Below are 17953 nucleotides of genomic sequence, written 5' to 3'. Positions count from 1 at the left end.
GAATTCATAGTGCCCATATCTTGTTCTAAACGTTGTTTTCGGTATGTCAGTCTCTGAAACTCGTACCTGATGATACCTAGAATGTAAAACAATCTTTAAAAAGTAAGACACACCATGTAACTGATCGAATAAGTCATCGATTCTTGGTAATGGATACTTATCCTTTATCGTTTTCTTGTTTAAATCACGGTAGTCTATACACATTGGAAGAGACCCATCCTTCTTTTTCATAAACAAAACAGGAGTACCCCATGGCGAAGAACTTAGTCTAATAAAGCCCTTATCTAACAGTTCCTGAATCTAAGACACCATTTCTCGAATTTCTGATGGAGCTGATCTGTAAGGATCTTTTGCTACCGGCGTAGCACCTGGTACAAAATCAATTTTATATTTTACTTCAGGCACTAGGGGTAACCCTGGTAATTCATCTGGAAACACTTCTAGAAATTCCGACACAACTGAAATATCGGAAAACTTCTTCTTCTCCTTCTTAAAATCAATCACGTAGGCTAAAAATGAATCACGTCCTTTTAATATTGCCTTCTGGACTTTCATTAGGGAAACCATAGGAAAGTTAAATTCACTGTGCTCCCCTCGAGCTATAACCCGAGACCCATTTGCCAAAGGGAAACAAATAATCTTCTTATGGCACTTGATATTAGCCCTATTCGAACTTAACCAGTTCATACCTACGACTACATCGAAGCTAGGTATGGACATCATCAAACATGTAATATGGAAAGAATGGCCATCAATCTCGATGGTAACTCCAGACATAGATTGTAACAACTCAAACCCAAACCACGAACAACCCGCGATTAAATATAAAAAAAAAATTTTGTTTGTTCAGCAACTGGCGCGGCGCGCCAGAACCCCGCGTGCCGCGCCGATCTGGTCTGTCCAAAAAGTCTTGAAATGCGAAAAAGATTGGCCACTTCCCGACACAATTAGACAAAACGCTTTTCACCACATTTTCAAATATGTAAAACTAACACGTTCCATTAATAAAAAGGGTTTTACAACGCTGTGCCCACCTATGCCCAAATTACCCTTAAAGTACGAATTACAAGTTTTCGACCACAAGAATTTTAATACAAAATAAAGCCGAGCATGGCGATTGGGGATACGCTACCCAATCCTAATCAATACAAAAGCAAGCCTTCTAAAGCAACTACGCAAGTCCACTAGTCCCCGCTTACCCGAGCCATCGCATCCATGCAAATCTATAAAAAAAGTCAACAACGAGAGGGTAAGCTAACGCTTAGTGAGTGATAGCATACTACATACATATATATGTATAAAATGGACACGCCACACACATATCAAATATCGCATACCGAAACATCCAAGCATAAAGGCAAGCTAGTCTAAGCATAACGTAACATCACTAAGCAACAAGCTAACAACAAATTAAGTGAGTTCACCAACGACGACGTGAACAACGCCAATAAGCTACACCCGGAGGGTTAACTACATCACAATAATACATTAATATATAACAATAATAAACGCCCAAGGTTAACCCCTTAACCCAATACCGAAAACCGAATACCACAATGAAGATTGGCCGAACTACACGAGCCTTAGTAATTCGAAACCACACGAGATTACTATCTTCAACAAGACAACATCGAGGTTGGTTGAACTACATGAGCCTTAGTAATCCGAGCTACACGAGATCACTACCTCAATAAGATGACCGAACTACACGCGTCACCGTGAATTCGAACTACACGTGATTCACTTCCGATAAGATGACCGAACTACACGCGTCATCGTGAATCCGAACTACACGAGATCCAATTTCACAATTCAAAACCCTCAGTCACAGGATTATAAAATCTACCACATCAGGGTTATCCACAACACAACAATATTAACCCTTCGCCATTGGGGTTATATTCTCCACATCACAAACACGTGTGATAACGTACACACAAAACATGTATCTTGCCAAAGGTGGTCAACCAAAACGCACAACCGTGCCAATTGGACCTAAATGCAAGTCCATCAAATCCACCTATATGTGAAGTGAGCTCTATAACCGAGAACCACTTCACCTGACCCGCACCCATCCTACACATACACATGTACTAGGATATTAACACTCACCTTGTCGCCTTGATGAACGTTTCCAAATAATCCGCAACTCGTCAATGGAAAGTACCTATTCCATTATCCCAATTACAACAACACACAATTAGGGTTGACTTACAAACCAACCCAATTTGACACTTAATGCCATTTCGACCCAAATGCACTTCCAAGCACAAAACGCATCCAAACTAACCAATAATCACTAACACTAGTGACAATGGTCCTAATATGCCATTTAAACCCGAACACAAGTGTTAAACACTTATCGTTCTCAAAATCGCCCATAAACTCTAATTTTGACCCATAAAGTCAAAATCTCACCAATTACAAGTTTTGACACCAAAACATATTTAACTCGGTTTTATACTTCAACTTAATCCATTTTAAGTTTATAAACCTCATCGAATTAATATTCGGGTCATAATCATCAACAAACCCTAAAGGTCTCCAAAACATCAATAATCACTAATACTAGTGATTATACACCATTCTCAAGCCTTATGGTTAAATCATTAACCAATCCAAAACCCACCTTCATCACTTATAAACCCGAATCTTGGTGTTAATCTTCAATTAACAACTAAATGGGTTCCATCTATGAATCATACAATCAAAAGCCCCAAATTTGAATGATGAACATAAAAACGAAATTCGGAGTTAGAGCTTACCACTAGTATTACCGCGTAGCTAAGAACGAGGGGAACAAACTTGTCTACTACGCCAAAGATCAAAACCCGCTTCTTCCTTTCCAAAAATCCCTTAGAATCAAATGGGGTGTTTGAGTTTTAGAGAGAAAATGAAAAGAAAAGGAAAAAGAAATGAATAAATGAAATGGGAGGATGAGGTTAAGTCCTCAAATCTGGCTCAAACGTGAAAAGACCAAAATGCCCTTTTAAAAACTCTAAAATAACAAAAAGGGGTCTGCCAGCGACATATGGCGCGGTGCGCGACTAGGCAGAATCAGAATCCAGGTCTTACATAGATGCTCTTCATGGAACCGATTTACCATCAGCTACTTCTATTTTTAAAGGCGTATCTAATATCCTAACAGGCAACTTCAACTTATCATAGAAGTCTAAGGACATAAATGAGCGGTTCGCCCCTGTATCAAACAATACACGAGCTACTATCATCTTGAATGCCCTTGCTTCTGCCTTTGGAGGGTTCTTTCTTTTATGCCCGGTAGTAGAAGCAAAAGATACCCCCGTTGATGTTGACCTTGCCCCTGACCCGCCTCGGAGTTGCTTCTAGATGCAGACGGACAATAAGTTGCTCTATAACCCTCTTGGTGACAATTCTAACAAACATTAGCTTTAATAGAACAATCATTCGATTTATGACCCACAACCCTACATCTCAAACACCTCCTTGTCATCAGAGAACACGATCCAGATGGAGTTAATTTACAAGAAAAGCACCAATCTTTCTTATTTGAACTCGACCCACTCATACCAGATTTACTCTTCTGTTTCTGACCACCTAATTTCTTAAAACAATGACCTGACTATCGGCTTGACTTCTGACTAGATTGATAACTTGATTGACTGTCAGATCTTCCCCCAAAAGAACCACTTCCTACCCTTGCACTTCTTGCGACCTTGACATCACCTTCTGTAGCATTCACCATCTAAATAGCTTGAGATAGAGTTGAATCAAACCTTGCTACTGTTCGATATTCTTACTTAATTAACCTCACAAAATGCTGGACTTTGTCTTTCTCATTTAGTACCCACTTCTGAAAAAAATCTTAGCTTAGAGGTGAAATCTCAGAAAACATCATCAATGGTCATATCATCAGTCATCTTCATATTCAGAAATTCTATTTTCAACCTATCAGTCTCGTATTCTGAAAAAGATTGTTCATAAACTTTTGCATGAAATTGCTCCCAGGTTATTTGGTTGAATTGCTCCTTGAGTAGATAAGCTGTGATAGAATCCAACCATTCCATCGCTTGACCTTTCAACATACGATTAGCATACAATAAGCTCAATTTGGGCTCACACTGACAAGCCTCCAAAGCAAGTTCAATTTCTCTAAGCCATTAGTATGTCAATGTAGGATTTGTATGATAACTAAATTCAGGGGTTTACACTCGCAAAACTTCTTGTAAGTACACTTCTTCTTCATTTCAGACATTGAAGGCTGAAACTCGGGCATCTGAAATGGATACATCATTTGGTTTGGGAATGGCTGATTGTACTGAGGTGGTATCTGATTTGGTAGCGTCTATTGATATTGAGTTTGTGGAAACTGTTGTTATGAGGTACTTCTTGTATTTTGGTAAAGAGTTGGAGGAACTACTGGGTTCAATGCTCTAGTATTAGGGTTTGTTTATACTTGTAATTGTTGTTCAGGCTATTTGATTCGATCTCTTGCTTCATGCAACTAACTCTGTAGATCAATAATTTCATGTGGTGTCTCTTCTTCTGAAGACATATGCCCATCTTCATCCGAAACTTTGAAAGTTCCGGGGTTGATGGGGCCAGTAGCATTATTCTCTTTATCTGCCATTTCTGCACTACCACAACATCTCACACTAAATCTTAATATATAATCGGTTAGTACTTACTGACTAACATACGTACTGTCCTATCATTCACTTAGCCCATTGATATGGCTGAAATGAACAGTTTTATCTATGCGGTGTCGTTTAGGCCGCAAAGCGTCAGGATCAGCCGATCGCGAGAGAGAGCGGTAGTGCGGGGCCTAAATTTACTTTTAACTTTCTAAGGTAGAAGGTGTAAGTTTATCTAGGGTCGTACTTTTGAATGGTTTAACGCATTGAAGATCAAGTGGATAACTTTCTTTGGTTAAATTACCTAGATAGAGGATAGTAGTTGGTTTTATGCTGATAGTCATAATTACGAAAAAGTAAAGATGATGGAAGGATATCCGAAGCATGCAGATCAAGGAAATGTTGACCAAGATATCAGTTTGGGCTAGGGAAGGCAATTATGTTTATGTTAAAGCTAAGATTAGAATAGTGTAGATCTGGTTGGATGAGCCAATTACACAGACCTACTTATCTCTAGACTCTCATGAGTTCTCGTTGAGTAGTGAAAAGTATGTCACTTGGTTGTATAATTGAAAGGTAACTATACCTCAGAGGTTATCCTCAGTAAAGCACTAGGTTTATTAGTGAGTTGAATTCTAATCCTAACCCTCGTTATCAGTTTAGTTAACTGAATAACAACGTGCCGTGTTGATTGAACACTGATTACAAACGAAAGGAATTCGTTGGGTTAAGTTGACAAAACCTTATGTAACGACCCGACTTTTTCGACTTGCTTTTGTGCTTTGTGTTTTCACGAAACTGCGTATTTGTGCGTACTATGCTACTTTATACTATGGAATCTTTAAATACATGGTTTACTTTCATTTATATATTAAAACATGCCTTAGAGTACGTAGGATACTTAACTTGATCACCGAAAGCCTTATTGACCGTTAGTGTCACTTGACGGTTACGAATAAACCGCGAACTGCGCACACGTTTAACTTTTGTCGTAATCAGAATATTATGACTACGAAATAATAATTATTATTTTATAATAATAATTACTTGGGTTTTTGGATGCTTAATTATGCGTAGTAATTTAATTATGCTTACTAGTTAGTCTTGTTGGACTTTCTACCTTGTTGGACTTAAGCCCCCCCAACTCTAGCTAGTAGCCCATTTATTTAGCCCACTTATTAATTACTAGTGACCTATTAATATGTAATACAAATGCCCATTTATTAGAGGGAACATACTAGCATTTATGTCAAGTATTATCCTTAATGTTGCATGAGATCCTAACATAAGCACCAACTTTAGACAACATTAACCAAAAAGCAAACTTTTGTCCCCCTTGTCCCCCCTCTAAATTTGGGCCAACTCACCCCACCCTCACCCTCATTTCACTATAAATACAAGCCTTATTCCTCTCATTTTACACTTGCTCTCATTTGTATTTCACACACACACTTACTCTCTTATTTTCTCTCTAGTCTTTCTCACTCTAAAACTTGTAAGTTTTGAATTTCTTCTTCTTCTCCTCTTATTCATTTCATGTTCATCATCATTCTTTGAAGATCAAGCTTTTTAGCTTTGATCTTGATTACATCTTGTAGATTCAAGCATGAATCCTTCAAGAACATGGAAGATTCAAGCTTTCTAGCTTTGAATCTTCACCCACTTTGTAGATCTATATCTTTTAACTTTAAACTTGTTATTTTATTATAAAGATTCAAACTTGTATTTGTAATCTTCATATAACTTAAAGATCCAAGCTTTATGCTTCAAGATCTTCAAGAACAACCAAGTTGCAAGCTTTCTAGCTTGAATCTTTATATCTTTTGTTGGATCTAAGTTTTCTAACTTATGATCTCATTATTTTGATATAAAGATCAAAACTTGTGTTTATGGTCTTCATATAACTTAAAGATCTAAGCTTTATGCTTCAAGTTCTTCAAGAACACTAAAGGTTCAAGCTTTCTACCTTTGTGACCTTATAACTTGTGTGAAAGGGATCCAAACTCTCTAGCTTAGGGTTCCATCACCTCATTTGACTTAGATTATGTTCATACTTGTTTGATTGATGTAAAGTTTGTAGCTTTAGTTGTAAATGTAACTTGTAATTGTGTTAAGACTAAGGATATGATGTAACCTTGGTTCATCATCCATCTAAGACTCTTAAATGAGTTGTGTTATTACTTGGTCTTAACATATTGTGTATTGATGGTAGAATCTTGGTCAAAAGTGATGCTAAACCTGAAATTTCCCATTCATATTGATTATAAACGTTCCATATTAATTGATTTCGTCGCGAGGTTTTGCCCTCTATATGAGACGTTTTTCAAAGACTGCATTCATTTTTAAAACAACCATAGCCTTTATTTTATCGATAAAGGTTTAAAAAGCATTATGTAGATTATCAAATAATGATAATCTAAAATATACCGTTTACACACGACCATTACATAATGGTTTACAATAAGAATATATTACATCAAAAATAAGTTTCTTGAATGCAGTTTTTACATAATATCATACAAGCATGGACTCCAAATCTTGTCCTTATTTTAGTATGCAACAGCGAAAGCTCTTAATAATCACCTGAGAATAAACATGCTTTAAACGTCAACAAAAATGTTGGTGAGTTATAGGTTTAACCTATATATTTATCAATCGAAATAGTAGACCACAAGATTTCATATTTCAATACATCCCATACATAGAGATAAAAATCATTCATATGGTGAACACCTGGTAACCGACATTAACAAGATGCATATAGAATATCCCCATCATTCAGGGACACCCATCGGACATGATAATTTTGAAGTACTAAAGCATTCCAAATTTCAGAATGGGGCTTGTTGGGCCCGATAGATATATCTATAGGATTCGCGTCAATTTGGGGGTCTTTTCCCAAATTCTTAGGCTACCAAGCTAAAAAGGGGCATATTCAGCTTCGATCATTCACCCATATAAAGTAGTTTCATTTACTTGTTTCTATTTCGTAAAACATTTATAAATTTGCATGTATTCTCATTCCAAAATATTAGATTTTAAAAGTGGGACTATAACTCACTTTCACAGATTTTTACTTCGTCGGGAAGTAAGACTTGGCCACTGGTCGATTCACGAACCTATAACAAATATGTACATATATATCAAAGTATGTTCAAAAAATATTTACAACATTTTTAATACGTTTTAATGTTTTAAGTTTATTAAGTCAGCTGTCCTCGTTAGTAACCTACAACTAGTTGTCCATAGTTAGATGTACAGAAAATAAATTGATATATATTATCTTGACCCAATCCACGACCCAGTGTATACACGTCTCAGGCTAGATCACAACTCAAAGTATATATATTTTTGGAATAAACCTCAACCCTGTATAGCTAACGCCAACATTACTGCATATAGAGTGTCTATGGTTGTTCCAAATAATATATATAGATGGGTCGATATGATATGTCAAAACATTTTCATACGTGTCTATGGTATCCCAAGATTACATAATATATTAGAATACATGTATAATACAATACAAGTTAGCTAGGATATGATTAATATAGATTTGTTACCAATTTTCACGTAGTTACAACAAGCAAAAATATCCAATCTTGTTTTACCCATAACTTCTTCGTTTTAAATCCGTTTTGAGTGAATCCAATTGCTATGGTTTGATATTGAACTTAAGTTTATGAATCTATATAGAAAAGTATAAGTTTATAGTCGGAAATACAGGTTATAAGTCGTTTTTATAAAGGTAGTCATTTCAGTCGAAAGAACGACGCCTAGATGACCATTTTGGAAAACATACTTCCACTTTGAGTTTAACCATGATTTTTGAATATAGTTTCATGTTCATAAGAAAAATCATTTTCCCAGAATAACAACTTTTAAATCAAAGTTTATCATAGTTTTTAATTAACTAACCCAAAACAGCCCGCGGTGTTACTACGACGGCGTATATCCGGTTTTACGGTGTTTTTCGTGTTTTCCGGTTTTAAATCATTAAGTTAGCATATCATATAGATATAGAACATGTGTTTAGTTGATTTTAAAAGTCAAGTTATAAGGATTAACTTTTTTTGTGAACAAGTTTAGAATTAACTAAACTATGTTCTAGTGATTACGAGTTTAAACCTTCGAATAAGATAGTTTTATATATATGAATCGAATGATGTCATGAATATCATTACTACCTCAAGTTTAGTAGGTAAACCTACTAGAAGTTTCAAGAAATGATTTAGCTTCAAAGGAGCTTGGATGGCTTGAATGTTCTTGAAGTAGGATCATGACACAAAACAAGTTCAAGTAAGATTTTTACTCGAATTAAGATAGTTTATAGTTATAGAAATTGAATCAAAGTTTGAATATGAATATTACCTTGAATAAGAAAGATAACCTACTGTAAATAACAAAGGTTTCTTGATCTTAGATGATTACTTGGAATGGATTAGAAAGCTTGGAAGTAAACTAGTAAACTTGAAAGGATTTTCGAAGTGTTCTTGAAGTGTTCTTCCTAAGATGATTATAGCTTGATTCTTGAAGTAATTTTTGATGAAGATGATGATTAGCTACTGGAAAAATTCGTTCATAAGAGTGTGTGTGTGTGTGTGTGTGTGTTGAGAGAGAATTAGAAAGAGAATTGGAAGTGAAATGGAGTGAATGATGAGTGGTAAGTGGTGCGTGGGGTTAAAAGGATTTCTAGTTAGTTGACTAGTTCATGGTAGAAGTTAAAATTGATTAGTCATGCATGACATAATCAATAGTGGAATCCCATGCTAGTTCCTATTGGTATATACCTATAGTAAGTACGTCTAGTAGCTGTGTATAATACGGGTATGAATACGACTAGAATTCTTGATGAAAAAAGAATGGGAATGTAACTGTAACCATTTTCATTAAGTATGAGTGTTTTTATATATGTCTTGAAGTCTTCCAAAAGTATATTAATACATCTAAATACACTACATGTATATACATTTTAACTGAGTTGTTAAGTCATCGTTAGTTGTTACATGTAAGTGTTGTTTTGAAACCTTTAAGTTAACGATCTCATTTAATGTTGTTAACCCATTGTTTATTATATCTAAGAGATGTTAAATTATTATATTATCATGATATTATGATATATTAATATATCTTAATATGATATATATACATTTAAATGTCGTTACAACGATAATCGTTACATATATGCCTCGTTCGAAATCCTTAAGTTAATAGTCTTGTTTTTACATATGTAGTTCATTGTTAATATACTTAATGATATGTTTACTTATCATAATACCATGTTAACTATATATATATATCCATATATATGACATCATATAGTTTTTACAAGTTTTAACGTTCGTGAATCACCGGTCAACTTGGGTGGTCAATTGTCTATATAAAACCTATTTCAATTAATCAAGTCTTAACAAGTTTGATTGCTTAACATGTTGGAAACACTTAATCATATAAATATCAATTTCATTTAATATATATAAACATGTAAAAGTTTGGGTCACAACAATACCTACCCGTTAAATAAATTTCGTCCCGAAATTTTAAGTAGTTGGAGGTGTTGACGTATCTTCTGGAAATAAGTGCGGGTATTTCTTCTTCATCCGATCTTCTCATTCCCATGTGAACTCGGGTCCTCTACGAGCATTCCATTGAACTTTAACAATTGGTATCTTGTTTTGCTTAAGTATTTTAACCTCACGATCCATTATTTCGACGGGTTCTTCGATGAATTGAAGTTTTTCGTTGATTTGGATTTCGTCTAACGGAATAGTGAGATCTTCTTTAGCAAAACATTTCTTCAAATTTGAGACATGGAAAGTGTTATGTACATCCACGAGTTATTGTGGTAATTCAAGTCGGTAAGCAACTGGTCCGACACGATCAATAATCTTGAATGGTCCAATATACCTTGGATTTAATTTCCCCCGTTTACCAAATTGAACAACGCCTTTCCAAGGTGCAACGTTAAGCATGACCATCTCTCCAATTTCAAATTCTATATCTTTTCTTTTAATGTCCTCGTAGCTCTTTTGTCGACTTTGGGCAGTTTTCAATCGTTGTTGAATTTGGATGATCTTCTCGGTAGTTTCTTGTATTATCTCCGGACCCGTAATCTGTCTATCCCCCACTTCACTCTAACAAATTGGAGACCTGCACTTTCTACCAAAAAGTGCTTCAAACGGTGCCATCTCAATGCTTGAATGGTAGCTGTTATTGTAGGAAAATTCTGCTAACGGTAGATGTCGTTCCCAACTGTTTCCGAAATCAATAACACATGCTAGTAGCATGTCTTCAAGCATTTGTATCGTCCTTTCACTCTGCCCATCAGTTTGTGAATGATAGGCAGTACTCATGTCTAGAGGAGTTCCTAATGCTTGCTGTAATGTCTGCCAGAATCTTGAAATAAATCTGCCATCCCTATCAGAATAGAGATTGGTATTCCATGTCTGGAGACGACTTCCTTCAAATACACTCGTGCTAACTTCTCCATCTTGTCATCTTCTCTTATTGGCAGGAAGTGTGCTGATTTGGTGAGACGATCAACTATTACCCAAATAGTATCAAAACCACTTGCAGTCCTTGGCAATTTAGTGATGAAATCCATGGTAATGTTTTCCCATTTCCATTCTGGAATTTCGGGTTGTTGAAGTAGACCTGACGGTTTCTGATGCTCAGCTCTGACCTTAGAACATGTCAAACATTCTCCTACATATTTAGCAACATCGGCTTTCATACCTGGCCACCAAAAATGTTTTTTAAGATCTTTGTACATCTTTACCGTTCCAGGATGTATTGAGTATCTGGTTTTATGAGCTTCTCTAAGTACCATTTCTCTCATATCTCCAAATTTTGGTACCCAAATTCTTTCAGCCCTATACCGGGTTCCGTCTTCCCGAATATTAAGATGCTTCTCCGATCCTTTGGGTATTTCATCCCTTAAGTTTCCCTCTTTTAAAACTCCTTGTTGCGCCTCCTTTATTTGAGTAGTAAAGTTAGTGTGAATCATTATATTCATAGCTTTTACTTTAATAGGTTCTCTGTCCTTTCTGCTCAAGGCATCGGCTACCACATTTGCCTTCCCCGGGTGGTAACGAATCTCAAAGTCGTAATCATTCAACAATTCAATCCATCTGCGCTGCCTCATGTTCAGTTGTTTCTAATTAAATATGTGTTGAAGACTTTTGTGGTGGGTATATATAATACTTTTGACCCCATATAAGTAGTGCCTCCAAGTCTTTAATGCAAAAACAACCGCGCCTAATTCCAAATCATGCGTCGTATAATTCTGCTCGTGAATCTTCAATTGTCTAGACGCATAAGCAATTACTTTCGTTCATTGCATTAATACACAACCGAGACCTTTCTTTGAGGCGTCACAATATATCACAAAATCATCATTCCCTTCAGGTAATGACAACATACGTGCCGTAGTTAACTTTTTCTTCAACAATTGAAACGCTTTTTCTTGGTCATCCTTCCATTCAAATTTCCTCCCTTTATGCGTTAACGTAGTCAAGGGTTTTGCTATTTTGGAAAAATCTTGGATGAATCTCCTGTAATAACCAGCTAGCCCTAAAAATTGGCGTATGTGTTTCGGAGTTTTCGGGGTTTCCCACTTTTCAACGGTTTCAATCTTTGCCGGATCCACTTGAATACCTTCTTTGTTCACTATGTGACCGAGGAATTGAACTTCTTCCAACCAAAATGCACACTTTGAAAACTTAGCGTACAATTTTTCTTTCCTCAACAACTCTAGCACTTTTCTCAAATGTTCTTCGTGCTTTTGGTCATTCTTTGAGTAAATAAGTATGTCATCGATGAAAACAATGACAAACTTGTCAAGGTATGGTCCACACGGTTCATGAGGTCCATGAACACAGCTGGTGCGTTAGTCAATCCAAAAGGCATAACCATAAACTCGTAATGACTGTAACGCGTCCTAAAGGCAGTCTTAAGAATATCATCCTCCATCACCCGCATTTGATGATATCTAAAACGTAAATCAATCTTCGAATAAACCGAAGAGCCTTGTAGTTGATCAATTAAGTCGTCGATTCTCGGTAGTGGGTAACGGTTCTTGATGATAAGTTTGTTCAACTCTCGGTAGTCGATACACAACCTAAATTTACCATCCTTCTTCTTGACAAACAAAACTGGAGCTCCCCATGGTGATGTGCTTGGTCGAATGAAACCACCCTCTAAAAGTTCCTGTAACTGACTTTGTAATTCTTTCATTTCGCTGGGTGCGAGTCTGTATGGAGTACGAGCTATTGGTGCAGCTCCTGGTACAAGGTCTATTTGAAATTCAACAGATCGATGTGGGGGTAATCCCGGTAATTCTTTCAAAAATACATCGGGAAATTCTTTTGCGACAGGAACATCACTGATGTTCTTTTCTTCAGGTTTAACTTCCTTGATGTGTGCTAGAATGACGTAACAACCTTTTCTTCTTAGTTTTTGCGCCTTCAAACTACTAATAAGATTAAATTTCGCATTGTTCTTTTCTCCGTACACCATTAAAGGTTTTCCCTTTTCACGCATAATGCGAATCGCATTTTTGTAACAAACGACCTCTACTCTCACCTTTTTCAACCAGTCCATACCAATTATTACATCAAAACTCCCTAACTCGACTGGTATTAAATCAATTTTAAACGTTTCATCCCCCAGTTTAATTTCTCTATCCCGACATATATTATCTGCTAAAATTAATTTACCGTTTGCTAATTCGAGTAAAAATTTACTATCAAAAGGCGTCAATGGGTAACTTAACTTAGCACAAAAATCTCTACTCATATAGCTTCTATCCGCAAACGAATCAAATAAAACATAAGCAGATTTATTATCAATAAGATACGTACCCGTAACAAGCTCCAGGTCTTCCTGCGCTTCTACCATATTAATATTGAAAACTCTTCCGCGACCCTGCCCATTAGTATTCCCCCGATTCGGGCAATTAATTCTAATATGGCCCGGTTTTCCACATCCATAACAAACAAAGGCGGCATTACTTGTTTTGCCACTATTTGTTCCTTTAGTTCTGTTAAACTTTGGTCCGTAGACCTCACACTTTTTCGCACCATGGCCAGTTCTTTTACACTTGGTGCAAAATGTCGTGGAGAACCCATTCTGGTGGTACTCTTCACACATTTGGCATTTTTGGTTTTTGTTGCCGTTGTTGTTATTGAGGTTGTTGTTGGGATTTTTATTGTTATTGGAACGGCTGTTGTAGTTGTTGTTGTTGTTGGGACGTTTGTTTTAGTTATTGTTGGGATTGCGGTTATAGTTGCGATTGTTGTTGCGGTTGTGGTTGTAATTGTTGTTGTTGTTGTATTGGTGACCCTTGTCACTGGTTTCTTCCCACTTTCTCTTGAGTTGTTTCGTGTTGGTTTCTTCAGCCGCCTGCTCTTTAATTCTTCCCTCAATCTGATTTATGAGTTTATGAGCCATTCGACTTGCCTTTTGTATGGAAGCGGGCTCGTGTGAACTCACATCTTCTTGAATCCTTACTGGTAACCCTTTTATAAATGCGTCGATCTTCTCTTCTTCATCTTCGAACGTTCCTGGACATAATAGGCACAACTATGTGAATCATCGTTCATATATGGTAATGTCGAACCCTTGTGTTCGTAACTCTCTAAGCTCTACCTTGAGCTTATTGACTTCGTTTCTAGGACGGTACTGCTCGTTCATCAATTGCTTGAATGCCGACCACGGTAGTGCGTAAGCAGCATTTTGCCCTACCTATTCAAGATAGGTGTTCCACCACGTTAACGCAGTACCTGTGAAGGTATGCGTAGCGTACTTAACTTTGTCCTCTTCAGTACACTTACTTATGGCAAACACCGATTCGACTTTCTCAGTCCACCGTTTCAATCCAATTGGTCCTTCAGTTCCATCAAATTCCAAAGGTTTGCAGGCAGTGAATTCTTTGTAGGAGCATCCTACACGATTTCTTGTGGAATTAGTTCCACTGCTAGATCCAGAGTTATTGTTATTTTGCATCGCAGCCTGTACTGCGGCTATGTTTGCTGCAAGGAAAACACGGAAGTCTTCCTCGCTCATGTTCAAATTCTGACGAGTCGCCGGTGCCATTTCCTTCAAAAATAGCCAAAAGAATTGAGTTAATCATATAGAATTTAAGAGTAGTCAATAGTATCTCGTAGCATTATATGAACTTATTTATAAAAGCTTTTTCTTCATATTAGCATTTTATAGTTTTAATTCGGGTAGTACATACCCGTTAAGTTCATACTTACTAGCTACTATACAACTCAACTACTACGCTTCTATATGAAAAACTTATTACAATAATATTTCGCGTTCAAACCTTTATACAATATTTTACAAACTTACAATACCACCATTATACATATAGGATGAAATATAGCACATAATATCTTTGCTATTCAGCAGCTATAAAGTCAATTCTAGTTAATACGCAAGTTGTTCACCAAAGGCAATAAAGACACGTAATTCATAAGTCCAGAAACAAGTCATGCATTCTGGTTTACTAAGACAACTTCCCATCCTTGGTCTTGTAGAAAATAACCGTTATGACCATTAGCTAGGTAGCATGTTGTAATGTCTTCAAAAGGACGAGGGTTTCGTAATGCCCAACAGCCTCGTAGCAATCTAAAAACCTTGTTTCTCACCTTAACTACTGAATCCGTCACTTGTGGAAAGGTTTTATTTAAAAGTTGTAATCCGATGTTCTTTTTCTCACTTTGGTAAGAAGCGAACATCACTAACCCGTAAGCATAACATGCTTCTTTATGTTGCATGTTAGAAGCACTTTCTAACTCGCGAAATCCTATGTTGGGATATTATGAGTCAAAATAGGTTCTTAACCCGTAGCGTAAAATTGCATTTGGGTTCCCCGCATTTAATGCTTTGAAGAAAACACGGCGTAACTTACGGTCTCCCCAATGTGATATAACCCACCTATCAAAGGAAAACCTTTTATAAACTAAGGCATTTCTGGAAAGTCTTTCAAATGTTTGACAAGTTAATTTCGCCATTACTAAATGTGCTGATGAATTCCGACCGACTCTAGACAAGATTTCCTCAATCATATCCTCTGGTAGGTCTTCTAAAATATTCGGTTGTCTACCCTTAACGTCCATTTTTTTATGCTGTAAAATAGACAAGGATTAGATTCGTAAAAGATAAATAACAAACAATACAAGCAATTTTTACATAGAACATAAAAGTACAAGCACACTACAATACATATAATAAACTACATGATTACAACTCCCTAATCTGAATCACTGGTTTCTTCTTCTTCGGACTTGGTTCGCTTTCCTAATTTTCTAGGGATATATGGTGTTCCTCTAATACGAGCCGTCATTTTCCACAATGGTTCAGAAAAACCCGGTGATTTAGAGGTTCCCGGGTTATTGTTACACTTTAGGAAATACGGATGTTGCCGATACATATAAAGCTCATCGGGGTTGGAATCAGGTTTCTCTATTTTTATACCTTTTCCCTTATTATTTTCTTTTGCTATATTAAATTGTGTCGAGGTAATTTCTATAACATCATCGGAATCCTCATCGGGATCCGATTCATCGGAAAATTGGTAATCTTCCCAATATTTAGCTTCCTCGGCGGAAACACCATTGACCATTTTTAATTTTGGTCCGTTGGTTGAGGATTTTCTTTTATTTAAACGATTTACTGTAGGTATCAATATTTCTTCCTCCGGAACCTCTTCTTCTTCTGGTTCCTTCTCTTCCGATTTCTCCTCTTCTGGTTCCTCTTCTTCCGGTTCCTCTTCTTCTGGTTCCTCCTCTTTTGGTTCCTCTTCGAGAATTTGTGAATCTTCCCAAAGTATATTCGACTCTTCATTATTATTAGGTGAGTCGATGGGATTTGTACTAGTGGTAGACATCTATCACACAATATCAAACACATTAAGATGATAATATATCACATAATAATTACATGTTAATAATATATAGTTTCCAACAAAAAGTTAACCAATCGTTTTTTTTGAAGAAAAACACGGTCGAAGTCCAGACTCACTAATGCATCCTAACAAACTCGGTAAGACACACTAATGCAAAAATTCTGGTTCTCTAAGACCAACGCTCGGATACCAACTGAAATGTCCCGTTCATATTGATTATAAACGTTCCATATTAATTGATTTCGTCGCGAGGTTTTGACCTCTATATGAGACGTTTTTCAAAGACTGCATTCATTTTTAAAACAACCATAGCCTTTATTTTATCGATAAAGGTTTAAAAAGCATTACGTAGATTATCAAATAATGATAATCTAAAATATACCGTTTACACACTACCATTACATAATTGTTTACAATAAGAATATATTACATCAAAAATAAGTTTCTTGAATGCAGTTTTTACATAATATCATACAAGCATGGACTCCAAATCTTGTCCTTATTTTAGTATGCAACAGCGGAAGCTCTCAATAATCACCTGAGAATAAAAATGCTTTAAACGTCAACAAAAATGTTGGTGAGTTATAGGTTTAACCTATATATTTATCAATCGAAATAATAGACCACAAGATTTCATATTTCAATACATCCCATACATAGAGATAAAAATCATTCATATGGTGAACACCTGGTAACTGACATTAACAAGATGCATATAGAATATCCTCATCATTCTGGGACACCCATCGGACATGATAATTTCGAAGTACTAAAGCATTCCAAATTCCAGAATGGGGCTTGTTGGGCCCGATAGATCTATCTTTAAGATTCGTGTCAATTTGGGGGTCCGTTCCCAAATTCTTAGGCTACCAAGCTAAAAAGGGGCATATTCGGCTTCGATCATTCACCCATATAAAGTAGTTTCATTTACTTGTGTCTATTTTGTAAAACATTTATAAATTTGCATGTATTCTCATCCCAAAATATTAGATTTTAAAAGTGGGACTATAACTCACTTTCACAGATTTTTACTTCGTCGGGAAGTAAGACTTAGCCACTGGTCGATTCACGAACCTATAACAAATATGTACATATATATCAAAGTATGTTCAAAATATATTTACAACATTTTTAATACGTTTTAATGTTTTAAGTTTATTAAGTCAGCTGTCCTCGTTAGTAACCTACTGAAATGTCTCGTTCATATTGATTATAAACGTTCCATATTAATTGATTTCATTGCGAGGTTTTGACCTCTATATGAGACATTTTTCAAAGACTGCATTCATTTTTAAAACAACCATAACCTTTATTTTATCAATAAAGGTTTTAAAAACATTACGTAGATTATCAAATAATGATAATCTAAAATATACTTTTTACACACGACCATTACATAATGGTTTACAATAGAAATATATTACAT

At 36.1% G+C, this 17953-nt stretch overlaps 1 protein-coding gene across 1 annotated transcript; it reads right to left on the bottom strand.

Annotated features, from left to right (window-relative positions):
• Positions 1–300: 300 nt before the first annotated feature.
• Positions 301–777, bottom strand: LOC139854539 (uncharacterized). The gene has a single exon (XM_071843839.1). It carries the CDS (start codon positions 775–777, stop codon positions 301–303), a length of 477 nt encoding a protein of 158 aa, XP_071699940.1.
• Between the last annotated feature and the right edge of the window lie 17176 nt (positions 778–17953).

This window comes from Rutidosis leptorrhynchoides, chromosome 6, assembly GCF_046630445.1.
Source record: "Rutidosis leptorrhynchoides isolate AG116_Rl617_1_P2 chromosome 6, CSIRO_AGI_Rlap_v1, whole genome shotgun sequence".
Classification (NCBI taxonomy): Eukaryota; Viridiplantae; Streptophyta; class Magnoliopsida; order Asterales; family Asteraceae; genus Rutidosis; species Rutidosis leptorrhynchoides.
Note: the sequence above shows the minus strand (reverse complement) of the source record. Positions and strands in the feature narration are given on the sequence as shown.